This window comes from Aptenodytes patagonicus, chromosome 4 (genome assembly GCF_965638725.1).
Source record: "Aptenodytes patagonicus chromosome 4, bAptPat1.pri.cur, whole genome shotgun sequence".
NCBI lineage: Eukaryota > Metazoa > Chordata > Aves > Sphenisciformes > Spheniscidae > Aptenodytes > Aptenodytes patagonicus.
In genome coordinates, this window is record NC_134952.1 from 29,664,536 (window position 1) to 29,676,598 (window position 12,063).

The 12,063-nt window shown below is 40.2% G+C and overlaps 1 protein-coding gene across 1 annotated transcript in view; it reads left to right on the forward strand.

The window, feature by feature from the left end:
- Nucleotides 1-1,438, forward strand: part of GABRB1 (gamma-aminobutyric acid type A receptor subunit beta1) — a 143,954-nt gene extending 142,516 nt beyond the window's left edge. Inside the window, exon 9 of the mRNA XM_076336199.1 lies at nucleotides 278-1,438. Coding sequence (XP_076192314.1) covers nucleotides 278-625 — 348 coding nt within the window. The 3' untranslated portion in view covers nucleotides 626-1,438. The remainder of the gene's footprint in view (nucleotides 1-277) is intronic.
- The last annotated feature ends 10,625 nt before the right edge of the window (nucleotides 1,439-12,063 follow it).

Here is a 12,063-nt window from a genome sequence, read left to right on the forward strand (position 1 = left end):
AGAAAACTTTTACTTTATAGGGGATGAGATAACTAACTGAATGAAAAGGTCCCAGACCAAGAGCTGGGTCAGAATGGAAGATATTTAGATACCTAACAGATAATTTCACACCAGTCAGGAAAGTGTATTTTCACTTCCGTCGATGCTATACAAGACACGACTGTCACTGCAGCCCCAGGAGCACTTTGGCAGTAGAGCCGGAAGGTACCTGTCCATCTGGGAGACACCTTGGGCTGGCTGAGGAACTTGTCTAATTCACATTCCTTCCTTGACACAGGTTGATCCCCATGGAAACATGCTTCTTAGCCCACTTGAAATACGAAATGATGTCAGCAGCTCAGATGTGTTCACGAGCCACGGTGACCCCCGAGCCACCACGTACACGTACGACAGTGCCAACCTGCAGTACAGAAGAGCCACTTCCAGCAGAGACCTCTACAGTAGGAGTGCTTTGGACAGGCACAGGCTTCATAAAAAAGGACGCTTACGAAGAAGGGCATCCCAGATCAAAGTTAAAATCCCTGATTTGACTGATGTTAACTCGATAGACAAGTGGTCCAGAATGGTCTTTCCCATCACATTTATTCTTTTCAATGTTGTTTACTGGCTGTATTATGTCCACTAATTTATGCAATAACGTTACCATAGACTAACATAATTAGACTTGTTTCTTTTCCTTCTCAATTTTGTTAACTCTGAAGAACTGCAGTAGCCATAATGTTACATGTTCAAGGTAAGATACCCAGCCATTAAATAGTTCTAGATTTAAGCTTTCAAAAAAAAAAAAAAAACAAAAACCAAAAAAAACCCCCAACAAATCCAGCATCACTACATTCAGATCAGAATAGTACAGATCTGCTCTTAAAAAGCATCTTCAGCAAAAATGCTATATCTCGATTTTTACAGAGTTTGTGCATCACCCATGACCTTTCTGTACCGGCTTTAATCTTTTTTTTAAGTGGAATAAAAATTAGTCCTACTGTATTCCCACAGCAGCATGCTTCGAAACAGGACAGTAAAACAACTCAAAGTAGTAGTCATGTCACAGCCTTTCAGCATTTAGAGTGTAAAGAAATTTGAAGGATTTTAACTATTACATCATGCATCATTTCAAAGTTAATAGTTATACTAGAAAGTATTTCCATAGTGTCTGTGAGAAGTATCACTCAAGGAGATGTAAGTCAACTCACATTTTCAGAGAGGCAGGGATCTTCAAAAGAAAGAAACAGCAGCAGAGACAAATCCCACTGAGTTTCCAACTAAGGAATCCACAGATTGGGTCTAACTGGAATTTTTTTACTTCCACAAAGTAGCAAAGTTTAAATTGATGAGAACAATTGTGCCATCTGTAATTTTGTATTAAAAAGTCGAAAACAAACACGTGTTCATTCCTGGAAGCAACTACTGAGGGATACGCCAGCCCAAGAGCGGCTACTTTTCTTGACTCCCAGGTTTCCTGTGGCTGGTAATTGCAACACATGCTCCCAAAAGTTGGCAGATGTCTGGGAACAGATCTGAGGAGAGTTCTGCACGTGGTTTCCTACAGATTTCCTTAGTCCGCTGAGAAACAGGAGATACAGCTGAGTCTTACGGCACACCGGTGATGTTGGGTACACTGCTCCTGAGGAGCTGCCTCTCCCCACCCGGCTGCTTATTGCCTGACACAACCACAGCTGCAGGCGAAGTGCTAGCAAGCTGCATGCAGCTGAGGAGCAATAGGTCAGTCATCTAGCTGTATGAAACCCATTTCCCTTCTCTATTGCTATTTTTTTCCTAACAGCGCTTATACTATGTTGCCTAACATAGCATTTTATTGAAGCAGAACTATTACCAGTTAAATTTTATTTTGTATTGAAAGGGTTTCATACTTTTAGGAGAGTCAAGCTATACAAGCCAACAGAGTCTGTGTAGGTACTGAGATGATTGTTATCAATGCCAGCTGGTACAGAAAGAAACATTGATCAGGACAGTAGGCAGCAATACCCGCAGTTAGGAGTTACTAGGGAATACAAATGAGCGATGTGGAAAGCTTCTTCACCTGTTCCTCGTTGCCTGGCAGTAAGGTCAACTGATGACCTTATCACCAGTTGACATTACAACTTTTTAAGCAAAATGTAATAATACAAGAAACACTCCTACACATTAACGTTTGTCACATCCTGCGAGACCTCAACGTCCTAACAGATCAGGACCTGCTGCCCCTTCTCTTTGAGCAGCAGGCTTCTGCAGAAACAGTCTCAAATGATAAATCACCAAACAAGAAAGGGGATAGCTTTAATGTACTCTTTATAAAAAAATAAAAGGCTGAAAAACAGGCATTTGACGTTGCTACTCTAGGAGGGTCCTTGAGACTATCGGTTTTTCTGTGGGCTCCAAAGTCCCAGTCTCATCCCAAGTTCAATGGAGCACAAAGGTGGTCTTCTCAGCTGCCTCTTCTCTGCTACAACCTTTAGCCTCCAGTCTATTGAAGAGTCGCACAATTTTACCACATTAATCAGCCACTAGGTACAATTTGAGATGATTCAGGATACGTATTAATTCAGTCAAATGGCTCTTCTGAATAGGGTACAACTTGCATGCCTATCCCCACCCTAAAACAACTCCAAATAATTTTTCAACATTTGCACCATATCGGCAACCAAAATAAGAACTACCACACATCATCCCACACAGGACATTTTGATTAATTTTTAGGCAAATTTAAACAATGTTTAGATCGAGAATATTTTAGTGGCAACTAACAATATTTTGGTATCATAAAATAAACAATACACAGAACATATGGAAGTCTTGCATGCTAAGCAAACTGAACTTTCCATAACTGCAAAAAATAGCCCCAGGAGGGAGACAGCAGTAGGGCCATATGTGCTGTCCCTTCCAAACACACACCCCATTAAACGGTTTTGAATTCAACAAACTGGCACCGGACTTTACAAATAGAATAAGTCTACAAGCCAGTGAACTTGCTAGCTTTGTGGTTATAGGCAGAAATAAATTCAAAGCAAGCAATACATCCTGCAGATTTGTAGTGTAAAATACTCTGTGAAAAACAACTGCTAGTGACCCATGTTTTCGCATTACCTGATTTCCCAAAGATATTCACAGACAGACCACAGGTCAGTAATTTAACCCAGCTGTTCCAGTGGTGTGGAGACATTACAAGCCCTCCTTACAGCTGCAGTGGACATTTAGGAAGACCCAACATCCAACGTGATATTGAAACAAAAATTTAGGTAATAGAAAAGGATCCCTTGCCTTCTATTACAAGAGCAAAGATCAGCTGTACTGGTCTTCAGCATTTTTTCTTGTAGACTCCTAACATCTGCATACACAGAGTTGCTAGCTTATGGATCATCCATCTAGTTCATGCACAGATGTTAGGCACATGGGCTAAAAGCAGTTACATTATACAGTTCCAAGCAAAAAAAAAGGGTATGGAGCAGAGAAAGGGCCATTAACAAACCAAGAGCAGTGCAAACGCAAAACTCCTTCAGAATGGCATGTTCCAAAATAGCAGGGTCCACCCTCATGCAGCAGGAGTCCTTCAACACAGGTGACCGACACAAACCCCAGCCCTGCTGTCAGTTTTGAACGGCACTCAGCAAGGCCTGGCTGCGTCGAGAGCTGGAAGCCACGATCCTGAGTGAGGAAACATCTGCCAGCTCTCGGCACAAAGTCTTGCAGCAGGGGCTAATAACTACACCACATACAGAGGCAAGAGCCACTTACTGCAGATTGGCAGTATCTTAGCCCAGAGCCAGCATCTCCTGCCTCCCACCGAGCTCCTATCCGCACATTTAACCACTAACTCTGGTAAAGAAATGAGAACTTGGCATACGAGCTTGCAAGTCACATTGGATTTAAACTAAAACCTCTTTCGAAGCCTCAAAAGAGAATTAAAACCAAAACTTGGGAACAGAGCGTATAATCATAACCAGCATGTTTTCCCTCTTTCCACTACTTTTAGAAAAAAAGAAGAAAACTTTTCTCACTTGAGAGCAATAGCTTGGCAGCAAGGAAAAGGCAGTGGATGGAAAAATGTGGCTATTTACAGGTTACCCATGTACATTGCCATCTGGAACTAGGAATTACTGAGTACAAAAGAAAGGCAACCTCTTCCCATCAGTAGGTTGGAGTCATTTGGCTGGCTTTAAGCAATAAAGATGAATAACACTGTAATGCTAAGCTCCATCACTGTTGTATTTTAGTAGTGAGCTTGCCTGCCCATAGGAACCAGACTTCAAGCTCAGCATAGATAAGGTCCTATTGCTAAACCCCCTTACAATTTGTGCCACTGTTTCATGCAGTTTGTGAGTTTGAATAGATTATTTAAAGAAACTTGTGCTGGAAGTCCTTTTTAGCTAGGTTTTCCGAAGATATGAGCTTCTACTGTCACTGTGTGTGTGTTTGCTTATGTGGGAGTCTCCCAATAATATTAGAATCCATTGGCAATTTCAACCAAAAGATAACAGAACAGTAAGGATCTGTGAGATAATACATTCTCACAAGTTTCAACAAAGCAGGCAGCTGAGCAGAGGACAAAGCTCCTGTTAATCCATCCCTCTTCTCTGGGAGAAAGGGACTTGATGAACTCCAACCTTACTAGCCATCAGAGAATTCACACAAGCATGCAATTCAATACCCAGGTCCACGGGGAAAACAAGGTTCATTGGTTTTCATGCTCCTGAAACTATTTATTTCACGTTTATAATGATCTTTTTATCTCATTCTAATCTTACTTCTCTTCGGCAGTATCCCACCTAATTATGAATGAAACGGTCCGTGGCTAAATGGGCAACATGTTTGGAGCGTGTATTTCTCCGAGAGCAGAGTAAATTAAATAGCTCCTCTGTGCTTGTCCAGGGCTTCAAACTGGGATGGAGTCAGCCAGGAGACTACAGTCATTTTGCCCATCTCTGTAATACCAACCCAGCTGGGTAGCCAGCCTGTGAACCCTGCTTGGCTGAGCAAAACTACTGGTTTGCAAGAGTCTTATTGTTGTGATGGCAGGCACGAGAGCTGGGATCAGCCCGAAACAGTGTGTAAGAGTCAGCTGCAGTCACTACGAAGGGTAAACCAAAATCCTTCCCCTTCATTTATATTCCCACACAATTCAAAACAATTACGAAGGAATAGCAATAGTGGTAGAAAAGGTCTTAAAACACCACAAAAAAAAAAACATTTTCAATATCACAGGAATATTTCTGGCAACATTTCTGCGCTTTATGCTACCACTGAACAACACAGAAGTTGCTGTTTCAGAGTTACCCAATGGTTCACCTCGTTCACCCTTACACAAAATGTTCCATCCCCTTGTACTGCAAGTGGAGGATTTCTTGCGATACATGATGAGGAAAGTCATCCAGGGCTGGGGGCCATGTTCCACCAGCTGCTTCTGTTTCCCATCACTGACCAACCTCTGCCCCTTCTCGTGAATTCCCACGTACTGAGGATGCATTGCTAACACTGCCTTGGGAGTATTAGTCAAAAAAGGGCTGTGTTATACCTGTTGCATACAAAAATGTTTTTAAATGGTTTCTGCATTGAAAAGCATAAAAAACCACATCTGTGGTTGTATAAGTATTTTTCTTCCTACCCCCACAGGCATCCACCCTGCGGCCCAAAGAAGGCAGGAGATCACAGAAGAATATTGAATTTCAGCATGTGATGATACCGAAATGTATATGCACAAGGTGAAAGAATTAAGAGACAAATGAGAAATCTGGCATTTTTTAAATGAAGGTCAGGTGATTTTGGTCTATTTACTGTCTTGGAGTGCAGAGTGAACTCTAATTATGTTGTCTGCTCCTTGGCATGTGTTTCTCAATTATTTTATAAGTCATTTTGAGTCCCCAAGCGTTATAAAAACATCACCTCTTGTCTTGTGCTGGTGCCAGTCTATGAAATGGCATGGTAGTCATTCTTTTACACTTTTATTCTTGGCAAAATCCATTGAGTATCATTACCAATAAGGAGCTAAGATAATGTTGTGGTTTAACCCAGCAGGCAGCTAAACGCCACACAGCCGTTTGCTCACTGCCCACCCCCAGCGGGATGGGGGAGAGAATCAGGGGAAAAAAAGTAAAATTCGTGGGTTGAGATAAAGACAGTTTAATAGGACAGAAAAGGAAGGGAAAATAATAATAATAATAATGATAAAAGAATATGCAAAATAAGTGATGCACAATGCAATTGCTCACCACCTGCCGACCGATGCCCAGCCGGTCCCCGAGCAGCAGTTGCTGCCCCCCGGCCAACTCCCCCCCAGTTTATGTACTGAGCATGACGTCACATGGTATGGAATGTCCCTTTGGCCAGTTGGGGTCAGCTGTCCTGGCTGTGCCCCCTCCCAGCTTCTTGTGCACCTCCAGCCTTCTCAGTCGGTAGAGCATGGGAAGCTGGAAAGTCCTTGCCTAGTGTAAGCACTGCTTAGCAACAACTAAAACATCGGTGTGTTATCAACATTATTCTCATCCTAAATCCAAAACACAGCACTGTACCAGCTACTAGGAAGAAAATTATCCCAGCCGAAACCAGGACAGATAATTACATAGCAGCAGAACCATGTCATCTCTCTAGAGACGGTCTCTGATCAATAATGTCTTCTAACTCATCACTGCCTATCTGTTTCTGCACAGTCTTAGAGGAAAGTATAAAATATCAATCACACTGCCAAAAATATTCATAAAGATGGTTTCCTTTGGCAGATGATGCATTTCAATGAGAGCATCAGCAACCTTGTTTGCATCTGTGAACATATCAGTTTCCTTGTTCCCGTCTCTGAAATGTCATTTGCTGTTTTGATCTAGCTGACAGCCTATTACCTGATTTTTTCAGATTTTCAGAGGCAACTAACTTTGAATATTGTGTGCTGCAGAAAACAGCGGCTTTACGAAACAAAGGTGGCAAATCATCATTTCAAGAAAGAGCTGAATAAGACTTTGGCATAGGTAAACTTTGGCATAAGTAAAGAATTCAGGTTTGGGTTTTACAAAGGCAGTTAACAGCAGTTCTTGTCAGATCATCCAATGCTTGCTCTGGCTCCCATCTAAATCAATATTAAAATAAATACGGAGATGTGAAACCTCTGCATTCCCAAGAAACAGAATTCCTTCTTTTACTATAGCCATCAAAAAAAAAGTTATTTAATCTATATGATGCTAGGAATCCTTCGCCCCCAGATAGTCCACCACCAAAGCAGTCCCTGTAGACCAGCAGTAGTTTCCAGTTAGAAAAGCCTCCACACATTCCAGTGCCTTTCATTATTGTGTTAGCTAAATTAGCTGACTAATCTGTTGCTAAAAAATAGCCACAGCCTTCTCTATGTAGGACTCCCGCTGGTGCTAGCACATATGAAGAGTACCTTTGAGTAAAATTCCCAGCCATAGACAACGTGAAGAGTTGAACATCCAGTATATCCTCCACAAACCAGCTTAAAACAAAAGGTTCTGCTCCTGCGATGACCTCTCCACAGAGCAGCCTGATGATGTGAACCACACAGGCTTGTAAAAGTCCGAAGGATGAATCTCTATGAGATTTGCCCCATTTTCTACATTTTGGCAGTGGTCTTTTGGTCTTCCTGGAGCAGTCTTGAAGTACGTATAAACTATAAATTTACGGAGGGAAGCGTAGGATATTGCCAAATGTAATTAAAGTGGATTTAAAGAAGTAAAAAACTTCATAGACTATCTTCATGCACTTACAAAAGCATTCTCTGGTACCAGAAAAGTAAAAATCCCTTTATTTCTGATACTTCGTTATAAATATTAATTCACAACTCAAAGTGATAGCAAAGTGTGCATACTTCAGGACAAGGTGTTACTGGTTCTTAAAACTACCTTTCAGATAAAAGCATAATCATGTTTCAGAGTGTTTCTTACCAGAAAGGCTTGCCCCAGAACTCAGAAATGTTCTATAGGCTTATATAGACCTTTTAAAAACACAGCTTCTTGACATACACAATTGCTTTGTTGCAAAAGCAGTTTTATTACAGTAGTCACTTCCATACTGACAGTTTGCTGGTCAGATCCAATTCTGATTCACTTCAGTGTGCCAAGATCAGAGCTGAAATGACTGATCAAGAAAAACATGTTTTTTCTGAAATCAAGGGAAGATTTCTATGAAATGGAGAGAAGTGCAATGAATGCCACTGGAGGGCAAGTAACATTATTTTTATAATTCACTTTTATATTTTGTATCAAGATATGCTGCATTTTCTGATTCAAATTGCAGGTCTGCTTATGCAATGTGAATTTCTGTAGGTGCTTTTTACATGTTGAAATTAAAACTTCATACAGTGTGTCCATTATATGTACTATTTTCATTAGGACTTTTGGTTCAAAGAGCCTACTGTACAAAATTTTGTTTCTGGTCTTAATTACATGCTTAAGAGATCTGTACATAGTACCTGCAAAACCAGAGAGTTTTCACCAATAGATTTATGATGGTTGTTTTCCTTTTTTTTTTGCTCACGTGACCGCAGGACCCAGAACTGAGCTGCTCTGCAGGGGCAAACGCTGGGAGAATACGAACACGTGTCCCTGAAACAAAACAAATGGGGGAGCATCACCTGGGAACAACCGTTACAAGTTAGTGTGGTGGGACATGCAAACGTCAAAGCCATTCAGCTTACCATAACCAGCCAATTAGAAAGAGCTCAGGCCAGGAAGAACACAGAAAAATACAGATATGGACAAAGTGAGCAGATAGGCAAGGACAAAATTAAAAGTTATTTAATGTTAATGGAGTCTCTTTAAACTCCTGCACCTTTGGCCTAATTCCTACGCCTTCAGAAGATTTCCCCGATTCCCCCCTTAGTCACAGACTCAAGTGGCTTTGTGAGTGACGCTCCCCACGTGACAGCCCCTCCACGGCTTTTGTTACCGGTGCAGTTCTTGTATTTCACTCTGGTCCCAGCATACAGTTCCTCCAGGGGCTGTGATGTGCACTGCAGTGCTTTGCACTGTATGAAAACCTGGGTGAAAATGCAATGGCAACTTCCTTACCTAATCCCCCGTTCTTCAGCCTGGAAGGGAGCATAGCCGGGCATACTTGACAGACATGTTCCTGGCCACGTGAGTTTGGTTTAGATGTTTCCATTACACGTACGTTTTTCCTATTCACTACCTTTTCATGTCTACCTGCGTTCATCAAAGTGTATGTTGAAGCGGACACCAGTATAATGGGTTTTGTGGAATCTCTAGCTTTTTGCATCAATTTGGCCTGGTACAGTCTCCACAAATGCCTTATCTGTCACAACTGGAGACCTTGCTTGCTCCAGAAGTACCTAATTCTCAGAGCAGAGACAGAACAAAACCACTTTCTGATAGATGGTACAAAGTACAGAACAGCAAGCTCTCTTCTCCATTCTGTTTGGTCCTTTTCCTTTCCACCTACTGGAGGCCACTACGTGCCTTACGAGGACAGTTCATTTCTCTGCAGAGATGTAAGGTCAGGATGCGCATTTCAAATGCAATTCCATGACAGTCATGTTTTAGTTCTCAATTGCTCGTCAACGGGTGCTCCTCTCCCTCTCTAGCCATTCACATGGTGGTGTTATGGCCCCCGTCAAAAACATCATTTTGATGGTTATATAAAAAATACTCAGACTTTCAATAAAGTCTAACACCCACGAAAAAGCAGTTCATTGCACATTTATTGCTGTCACATCATAACAGAAACTGTCTTATCTTCTTTTTTTTTTTTAAAGCAAAAAATCATTGAAAAATGATTCTTCAGCCTTTCCTATTCAGTGCTGCAGTAAAGGACAGGACAAATACAGGATGATACTAAAGATGAAACACCACCACATACCCTTAGAGTAATTATAAACCCATTCTTGCATAACTTGCTATAAAATTTAAAATGAAACTATATAAACTTTAAGTCTCTACTACTAAGAAAAAGTCAGAAATATTTTTAAATAGCATCTACATTTTTAAAAAAATTGCTATCAGCTAGACATGTGGCAGATTTTGCAACAGAAGCTTCATAGGTTGAACATAAAAATGGAAGTTATCATTTGTGCCCTTTTATTGTTGAGAAAACACATAACTATTTTGAAGAATTTACTGTATTTTTGAACAATTGATCTTTGAAAACTAAGACATAGCAACACAAAAGTTCTCTTCAACGTACTTTTTGCAACATACTGCAAAATAAGTTTTAAATACCCACTTTAATATTCTTTGAAGTACAGACTTTCTAGGGATCTGCTTTCTTAAATGTGTTCACGGTACATCTATAAATTGTATAAATGGATCAGCACACAAGTGTCTTCTATCCAAATGACATCCCAAACCTGATAATGTACACTCATATGAAATGTATTGCTGTTTATTATTTCTGCTACTGTAAATAGTTTTCAGTCCTTTTGTCCTAAATGATAAAAAGTGTGCCAACAATAAAAATCAGTTAAAAAAAATCAATTAACAAAAATTAAGCCTCTTTTCTCTACAAAAGCCTTTCAGCAACATATGCTATCACAGTACAATGAAAGCTAAAGCACAGTTACACCTTCAGTATGCATCATACAAGCCATGAAGCATTTAAACATGTAAGGCCATATCAAAGTAGCATATTCATTCTTCTATAAAGTGACTAGATCTAGAGGAAAGGGAAAAGCGGACTCAAGACAAATATACCTATGAATAAAATAAATAGACCTGACCAACTTATTCATTAAACTCGCAATTGAAAAATAGCATGCTCCTGAACAGAACACTGGACAACCTGCAGTAACTCTTTCCAGATTTTTTAATAAAGCTAGACAAATACCAATTCCAATCTGAATTTTTAGCCTGAATTTGGTACCACTTATGCAAGGTCTTTATCTGTTATCTGATCCATTATCAAATTTCTGTTGCTTATGTATATTCAAGACTATGATCAAGCCATATCTGTTGAAGAGATTGCAGTCCTTTCACTGTAAGATTTATTTTCCAGTCTTTCATTCTTATGACTCTTTACCCCCTTCTCCACTTTTTCTGATCTTTCTTGAATTGCTGACACTGAACTACATGCACGTCTGACTAAATGTACCAATACCAAATAAAAGGGAAACAGACTACATTTTATACACTTTTTTTTTTTTTAAAGTGTTCTCTGACCCACAAAACTTCTGTGCTAGTTTTCATGTTAGAAACATGCATTTAGGTTTCCTACCCATGAAGCCTATTAAAATCCTTTTCATAGCAGCCTTTCTACAAGAGAGCTTCTTGTCCTCCTCCTCTTCTCTGACCAGTCCTCTGAAGTCCAATTTTTTGTATGGATGCATTATTTTACACTTTTCTTATATGAAAACCTATGGCACAACAAACTATAGTGGAAGAAACTCAAGACCCTGATTTTGAAACTAGGAAGAAGGTAAGTCATCAATACTTTGCCTTTTTATATACACAAAACATGCATATATACACACACACACACGTTGAGAAGTACACATTACTATTTATGTAAACATTACAGATAATTTTCTCTTTATATATGGAAGAATGCTTTAACAAATAGTAGAAACCTAAGATTCCTGGTGTACTCTACTGTTACGGCTTCTAACTTTTGTTACGTACTACAATCAAAACGCAGTCTGGTTTCAGAAAGGTTTAGACTAGGATTTACCAGTTGTCTGCTGTATTAAATGGGCTGGGAATATCCTTTTCACAGTCCACATAGGTCAGCTCCTCTCCAGCACTGCACCCTCTTTTGGAAACATTAATATATTTTCACTTAAGATATGAAACCAAAGCTAAAAACCCAAACTTTACTCTGAGTAAAGCTCCAGTGCTTCTTCCTCAACTTCCGAGCACTGAACAGGTTGCCTAGAGAGGTTGTGGTGTCTCCATGCTTGGGAGATATTCAAAAGCCATCTGGACATGGTCCTGTGCAGCCTGCTCTAGGTGGTCCTGCTTGAGCAGGGGAGTTGGACAAGATGACCTCCAGAGGTCCCTTCCAACCTCAACTATTCTGTGATTCTGTACTGCTTTTGTTTGTAAAGATGATTTTTCCCAGCATCTAAAAAGATTGAGTTTAGTGATTAATAAAACAAGAAACAATTTACTGCTGTTA